This window comes from Chelonoidis abingdonii, chromosome 11 (assembly GCF_003597395.2).
Source record: "Chelonoidis abingdonii isolate Lonesome George chromosome 11, CheloAbing_2.0, whole genome shotgun sequence".
Taxonomy (NCBI): Eukaryota; Metazoa; Chordata; order Testudines; family Testudinidae; genus Chelonoidis; species Chelonoidis abingdonii.
The window spans coordinates 34,826,349-34,834,685 of record NC_133779.1 but is presented as its reverse complement, the minus strand read 5'-3'; the positions used below and the strand labels follow the sequence as shown (position 1 = coordinate 34,834,685).

At 45.5% G+C, this 8,337-nt stretch overlaps 1 protein-coding gene across 1 annotated transcript in view; it reads right to left on the bottom strand.

Moving 5' to 3' along the window:
• Nucleotides 1-227: 227 nt before the first annotated feature.
• PIAS4 (protein inhibitor of activated STAT 4) overlaps nt 228-8,337 on the bottom strand; it is a 32,747-nt gene continuing 24,637 nt past the window's right edge. Inside the window, exon 10 of the mRNA XM_032766739.2 lies at nt 228-3,294. Coding sequence (XP_032622630.1) covers nt 3,086-3,294 — 209 coding nt within the window. The 3' untranslated portion in view covers nt 228-3,085. The remainder of the gene's footprint in view (nt 3,295-8,337) is intronic.

The window sequence follows — 8,337 nt, the reverse complement described above, 5'->3', positions numbered from 1 at the left end:
CATGGTGGAGGCGCAGTTAGGTCAGCAGAAGAATTCTTTCACTCTCAAAGAAGTGGATTAACAACATTAATGGAAAACGTCCTTCCGTCAATGTAGGCAATGTCCACATTATGGCCCTCCGATGGCACAGCTGTGGTGTAGATGGCTGAAGCAGCTGTAAGGTAGATTTGCCTTCAGTCAGAAGAGGGACACCCCAAAGTACACAATGGAAAAGGACAAGCTGGGAATTAAATGTAAATCTTTCTTTTTATTTAACAAAACACTAGAATTCTGAACGTTGAAGAATGTGTACTGAGGGAAAGAAAAATAATTATTTTGTTTTTTTCCTCTTCTTTACAAAAAAGAAAAAACAGGATATAAGAAAAAACATGTACAGGAGAAGCCGGCCAACTCAAACAGAAAGGAGTAACAGAAGCATGATGTCTCCAAACAGTGGCTTGGCCTGGAAAATTTAAAAACAATTAAATTAGGATACAAATATTAGAAAAAAAAACTGGACTCTTAACACTACCGGGTAGCTGGGGATGCAAGCCGCAAAACTTTACACAGTAAAACAATTTGAGCTCTACCAAGTTATTTTTATCTATTTATTTGTTTCAACCTGAAAACATATTGCTTATTTGCAAAAATAAAAAATAAAATAAAATAAAAAAGTCTTCCATACAAATAAAGGTTTTTCTGTTGGACAGGAACTAAAATGGCGGAAGAGTGAATGAGATTCCAGGGTTGCCTCTTTCCCTCCTGTCCCTCATTCCCTCAATTGCTCTTAGGGGGAAGGCTGGGTAATTCCTTCGCCATGTTTTCACAGGCTGGTGCTGCTGCTGAGGAAATGCGAGAGAGGCTTCTTGACAATCCCCCTAGCCACCCCCTCAGCCTGATGTGCCCCTGCCACAGTCAGCTTTGCAAGTGTTTGTTTAGGGGGGGCGGGAGGGGGGAAAAGGCAGAAACATTTTCCACCTGCCTCCACTTCCATTTGCTGGGCCAAATACAGATTTGCAGGAAGGACCTTTCCCTTCAAACACGCCCATGTGGTCCTAGGTGATCAGCTCTCGCTCTCAGAGGACTCAGAGCACGATAACCCACCACCACCGGGCCTGGGATTTCTTGAAGCAGCTTAATCTGAGGAACAGCATGCCTCACTGGAGAAAGTACTATTTGGACATCATGCAACAAGTCTCAGTGAGGATTTGGAGAGGAAAGACTCCGAAAGCCAGGGTCTAGCTTTCTGCTCAATAGCATCTATGGGATAATATTCTGCTCTCTTCCTACAGGCTTTAGAGTAGATCCTTAAAAGGGTATTTTAAAAGAGTTCTAGTGGAACTTGATGGCTTTTAAGTTGATGGGGTATTTTAAATGCATCACTTTTTCTTAAATGCATCAGAAGTGCTTTGGAAAGCACCATCACTTTGGTTCTGTGGTTTAACGTAGCTGCCTCCTTTCCTTCAGGCCCAAGCTTTAGGGGAAGAGGTAATTATAGGACATGAAATAGGGTCCACACTGTCCATGTGTCTGTACTTTCACCTATGGTTAGAGAGTACGGTGTAAGCAGAAGGGGTGGTAGGGCTGAAAATGAGAGAATGTCCTTTGCCAGTAGCTGGGAAGTCTCTATACAGCACGACTGGAAGCTACAGCATGGCCTTGGTTGGAGCATCTCTGCTCAGCTAGTGGGGTGGTCCATTGCATTACTAAGGGCAGTTACTTTGAGTTCCACGCTTCCCTTGTATATGCTCAAGGGGCAAAGTCAACATGCCAACTTCCTTTTAAAGTTTATTCTCATCCACAGATGAGAAAGTCGGCAAGGTCCAAAGCGAAGCAGACTTCAGAGGCTTTTAACAAGGAACAGGCAGAGCTGCGTAGGCATTTTAGTTACCAAAAAAATCTTTACATGACAAAGGAAAAGGTTACCATTTGGAAACTCAAAAGCAACAATGGTTTTGCCATTAAGAGCTTAGCAGTGGCTTTGGGTCTGGGACCAAAGCCTTAACAGAAGTGGAAAAGTCCAGAGGCCATTAATACGTGGTTGCCGTGCTCCACTTAGCCCTTGGCTAAGTCTCCAAACACAATGACATTAAATTGGTCAGCAGTACCAGTGATGGGCTTCGCACTGTTTCATGACTGAAATAAACCTGAATTGGAGTTACCGAGGTAGTTGGCTAGAAACTGAGATTTCCCCACCTGGCATTTTCTTGAAGGCCATACATCCCCTCCACCCCACCTCACGCCTACACAATGCCCCGTGTCCCTGCAGGCCCCTGGCACCGATTCCGGAGACAAAGCCTTCTTTACAAAAGGGAATGCACAGCCCTTTGCATCTTCAAAAACACCAAGTTATTGCACTTCATAAATACAACAGATTTGTGGTTCAAGCCCTCCCTGCCCTCCCCATGGCTTCTGCTCAACTAAAATGATTCACTACGCACAATATCTACATTATCTTCAGATTAGATTAAAAGGATTCAAAATGTGTCTCTTTACATGAGGTGCAGAGCTGCTGGGGCTCCTAGTAAGAACAGTGCGATTCCAATCTTAAGTCTTTCCTTTCATTCCTTCCCCCACCCCTAAAAAACCCTCTAACCTTGCTGGGATATATAAACCTCCCCCAGCCCAAGTCCCTCTCTTTCCCACCCTAACCCACCCATTCACATGTCCAGCAAAACTTTAGATAATCAGGAATGATTATTTAACAAGACAATAAAAATGCACACAGCTTTGGAGATGCACTGGAGTTAGCCATCCTGTAGGTTTTTAGGGGAACTCCAGCCATTCACACTAATGCTGAATGGCACCCGAGGTCAGTTAGCTCTGGATCCTGTCTGCCTGGGTTAAGACACTTTCCTTACTTCGGACTCCGGGTCAGGTTGAGCTGGCAGAGCTCGGGTCAGGCTGTTTAGTGGGCAGTTTTCCAACTAAGAAGCAGCTCAATGGTTTTATTTTTCGTTTTAATGGTTAACTTGGAATAGGAACGTCAAAAGGAGACCAGGGAGGAAGGGAAGTGAGGCGAAGGAGAAATTCCCCTCCCCTCCAGTTTAGTAAGCACCAGAGTATTCAAGTCTGTCCATTCTGAGATTCAGAGCTACTTCTGCAGTCAGCAGGCAGAAACTAAACCTTTCTCGTAAGAGCAGCGTCGTTTCGGTTGGGGTCCATCATCATCATCGTCGTCGTCTTCGTCATCTTCCTCCTCCTCCTCCTCAGATGATGAACTGTCCAGTGTTAAATCCACAACGTCGCCAGTGACCTTGCCATTCTCTCCATTACTGTTGGGAGTGGGCAACAGCCCGTTGACATCGGAAGAACCTGGGAAGAAAGGCTTCGTTAGAACATCTACAAAACTTCCCAGCTAACACTCCTTTACAGCTCTTTCACCATCATCACCACCACAGCAAATCCCAGAGGGATGCAGCCTCCTTGCATATCTGAAAAGTATTTGGAGGCGTGGCAGATAAAACATTCCTTCTAGGGAGGCTGAGTACGGAAATCCATCTACTTAAAAGACCAGGGGGGTAAGTGAATAATTCCTGAGATGTCCCAGAAGACCCATACATCCTTGAAGATGGTTACTTACCTGTACTGTAACTGTTGCTCTTCTAAATGTGGGTGCAGACGCATATTCCACTCACAGGTGCACATACCCAGAGAATTTTGCTTAGCAGTACCCAGTTCTCATGCCCTCTGGCTCTCAAAGCCTCTGCCCACAGTTACACATGGGCCGCTCATCCCTGACCCCCCCTCAGTTCTTTGCAACCAGAATCCAAGACTGGGGAGACTGATTCAGACATGACAGAGGGTGGGTTGCAGAATATAGGTCTACACCCACATCTCCAAGAACAGTTACAGGTAAGTAACCATCTTTCCTTTGAGTGGCTGCAGATGTATATTTCACTCAGATGACTCTCCAAGCCCTACCTCCTACTGGTACTGCTTGAATCTCTACTCATACAATAACTACAAAAATGCCTTCCCTAAGTTTGCTTCTGACCTAGATGCCACCACGTTAAGTACATATGGAAGACCACGCAGCAGCCCTGCAAGTGTCCCATATTGAAACATTGTTGAGAAATGACAGATGTCACTTGGGGTACTCCATAAGCTGTCAATGCTTGAAGTTCTCCCACCTGGAAACTGTGCATGTGGAGACCAGGTGTCCTGTCATCTGAGCCACATAAAAGACAAAAAGCCAGTGCAACGACTGAAGTGGGTTAGTCCTTTGCACATAAAATGCCAAGCATTGCCCCCTATTGAACGTATGAAGATACTGATCATCTGAGTGTGGCTTAGTAAAGGATACAGGGTAACTAAATAACCTGCTTATGGTGAAACTGTGAAATCACTTTGGATAAAAAACTTCAGATGTGGCCTGAAGGACACTTTGTCTTTGAAGAACTGTGTAGGAGGAAGCCCTGCCATTGGGGCCTGCAGTTTGCCAACTCTTCTTGTGGATGTTATACCAATAAGAAAGGCTGCCTTCTGGGAAAGAAAAAAAAAAAAAAGACACAAAAAGCAAGCTCAAACGGAGGACACATGAGGGTGGCCTGTACAGTATTAAGGTCTCACAACTGGACCATTTCCTTCACAGGTGCAAACAGACGGACAATACCTTTCAGAAATCTCACTGTCACGGAGTCAGTTTTCTCAGACTTCCTCTGGATTGGAGAATGGAATGCCGAGATTGCTGCCAACTGAATCCTCAACAAGACAGGAGGACTTCAGATGTAACAAGTAATCCCAGAGCATCCTGAGCATGAGCGAACATCAGCTGAATTCCCCTAGATATTGACCAGATGGAAAAAAAAAAAACCTTCCACTTGGCTAAATTGGTGGTCCTAGCAGATGATTTTCTACTATTAAGTAGGACCCTCCAAACTGCTTCCAAATACTGCCTTTCCTCTTCATCTAACCATCCATACCGTGAAGTACAGATTGCTCAGCGTAGGATATGCAACTTAGCCATGGTGCTGAGTCAGTTGGTCGGGAAAGAGATGAGGTCTGGGAGGTTAGACGGACAGACAGACAGACAGATAGATTGAGATGGTTACAGATCCAACCTTGTCTTTACCAAACTGATACTTATTGTGCCAGCTTGGTCAAGTCCAACTTCAGAGTTTGAGGATAACCTGAGAGATAAGAGGAACAGGGGGAATGGCATACATCAGGGCTGATCCCCAATTCAAATGGAAGGCATTGGTTAAAGATCCTGGACTGAGATCAAGAACAAAACTGATGGCATTTTTACAGTCCTTTGTTGCAAACCGGTTTACTGAAGGGATGTTCCATTCCCTGAGGATGGGCCTCACCACACCGCTTTTCAGAGACCACCTGTGGTTCTTGGAGAAAGTTCTGCTGAGATGGTTGGCCAATTGGTTTTGCGAAGCTGGTAAGCGTGAGGCTGTAAAGCATGATGTCTTTGACGCAAAAGTACCAGAATTCTATTGCTTCCTGGCAAAGCTGGCTGGAATGGGCTCATGAACCACTGTGGTGATATGCTCCCAGTGGTATGCTCCCCTGATCTGATCCCAAAAGGCAGGACAAGCATTGTAAGTGGTGTGAAGCTCCAGTATGTTGATATGAAAAGATGCTTCCGTCTCTGACCACAAATCATGAACCTTTAACGTCCCTAGATGCGCTATTATGGAGGCATCGTTGACTGGAGTCCTGGTCAGTAGAGGACAGGCAAAGGGAACCTGACATGCATTGTTCTGTTTAGCCCAGTATCTCTGGTAGCACTCAAACCAGTCTGTCAAATGATAGTCTATCACCTGAGTAGCCTATCACCTGAGTAGCCAAATTTCAACCAGGACTGAAGAGGAAAAAGATGCAATCTCACTTGCTGGACCATGGGGCCATATGGTCTAGTAACTTCAGGTATATGTGGACCATGGTCGAAGGCTGAGATTAGAGATCCAGAAGCACCAAAGGTGTCATATTGTTTGGAATCACTGACCTGGGAGAAAGGGCCTCAAAATCAGAGAGTCTAGTAGGGTCCCCATAAAAATCAATGTCTACTTTGCTGTGTTCAAAATCAACCCCAGTTGATCAAAGAGGTACAGTCTAAACTGGAGAGGACTGAGGACTTATTTTTTGGATCTGCCCCTCACTAGCCAGTTGTCTAGGTATGGGAGGACATGAATTTCCCTCCATTGGGGATAAGTCACTACAACCATCATCAGACATTCACTAAAGACACGTGGGGCTGATGACAGGCCAAAGTGGAGACCAGTGTATTGATAATGTTGACTGATGATTAGGAAACTTGCTGTGGTCTGGAAAAACCACCACATGGAAGCAAGCATCCTGAAGACTGAGGGCAGCAAACCAGACAGCGTGATCCAAAGTGGGGAGAGTAGCAGCCAGGGTAACGTGGAATTTTATTCATTTGATGTAATTGTTGACACCATGGAGACTGAGGATAGGTCTCAACCCTCCCTTGGACATGGGGATCAGGAAGTGCCAGGAGCAGAATCCCTTTCCCTGATAAAGAGAAACCACCTTCTCTACAGCTCCCAGAGCAGAGTCTGGACCTGCTGAAGCAGCAGCAGCGGCTTGTGAGATGGGTCCCTGAAAACAGATGGGGTTAAGGATGTGGAAAGGGGAAAAGTACAGAAGTTGGATGACATAACCTGACCCCACAGTGGTTAGGACCCATCTGTCCGTAGTTATTGCTTCCCATGCACTGCAGAAGTGAGACAGCCGGTCCCCGAACTGAGATGGTCACAACTGGTAAGCTGCTCTCGATATGCAAGTCAAAGACGCTGCCTGCCCAAAGATGGAGGAGGAGGAGGATGGGCTGGTTGGTTGGTTAAAATTAGAACCAGGTCTCCTTCAGAAAAGGGCATGAATCACAGAGAAGTCTTGCAGCCTAGCAAGGCAGGAGAACAGCTGGAAGTATCACTGCAGATGATATTGCTGGGCTGTAGCTGACCCCGCAAAATGACGCCTCTTTGTGGCCCGGGTATAAAATTCCCCAATGACTAGAAAGTAGCACGAGTCCTCAGAAGAATGCAACATATCAGCAGTTTCTTAGAGAGAAAAAAAAATTGACCACAAAAGGTAAGTCCTCTATGCTCTTTTGGCCCTCAGGAGCTATGCCAGAATCCTGTAACCTTGAGGCCTTTCTCAATGTTACAGCCGAAGCCATAAATCTGGACGAAGCATTTGCCACATGCAATGTTGACTGCAAAGAGGTTTTGGCCACTGAATGGCCTTATGCAATAAATGCCTCACAGCTCTCCCTGAAGGATTCTGATAACTAATCTGTAAACATGGACACAGCGTCCCAATTCACAAAGTTATATTTAGACAATATTTTCTGCTGGTTGGCAATGCACATTTATAATGGAGATTGAATAAGCTTTCCTCCCCATCAAGTCCAACCTCTTAAATCCGCCTTGAGGAATGGATTTATATCCCCCCTGCCATAACTTCTTGGTTTTTTACCATCACAACCATGGAAGTACAAGCTGGATGTGAGAAAAACTCATTTGCCTGGGAACATACTCTCTTATCAGTACACTTTGCTGTGGGTGTTAGAGACACTGGGGATATTTCACAGATTTGGGAGGCTCTAATATCACTTCATTTATAATGAGAGCTGCTCTCCTAGGAGCTGAGAACTGCAGGATATCCAGTAACGTATGTTTGTTCTCCTTAAAAACCTCAGCTTGAATAGCCAAGATCAAGGTCATTCATCTCAGGAGATCTTGATAAGGATTTAAAATCTTTAGGTACCAGAGATGAAGAATCCAGCACTATAGCATCATCTGGTGACAAGGAAGAAGAGGGAAGCAGTGGAAATACATGACTATAACAAGGGTTCCAGGATGCACTGATTAAGAGGAAGCCTACTCAGTCTATGGCTGAAGCACAAGCAGCTCAGAAGGGGAGAGAACAGGTGAGCTTTCCCTAGACTTACTGGAAAATGGGGACTTTGCTGAATAAGGACCTGCCCAAGGATTCCAAGTAAGCCACTGGATAGGGTATGACATTAGTGACCAGTAGAAGTTAGGCCAGGTGCAGTTATCCCTACTGCATGAGTGGTACCAATCCCCATAAACTTCTGGGCGATTGCCAATGGTAAGTGACTTCAGAGTGGGACTGCGAAGGGGAAGGAGATGGAAAGGTCTCCTAACTAGATCCTGAAGACCCTTCCATGTAGTCTGACGGTAATGGAGGAGCCACTCCAGATGAAGCCAGTAAAGGCCTTGCATCCTCTGCAAGAGATGGCACTTACAGTCCTGACAAAGGCATCCCACTCGGTATCAAAACTGGCATTGGTACCAGAACCAGAACTGATCCCAGACCCAGAGTTAGACTGCTCTGCAATCATTGTCAGTACCGAAGATA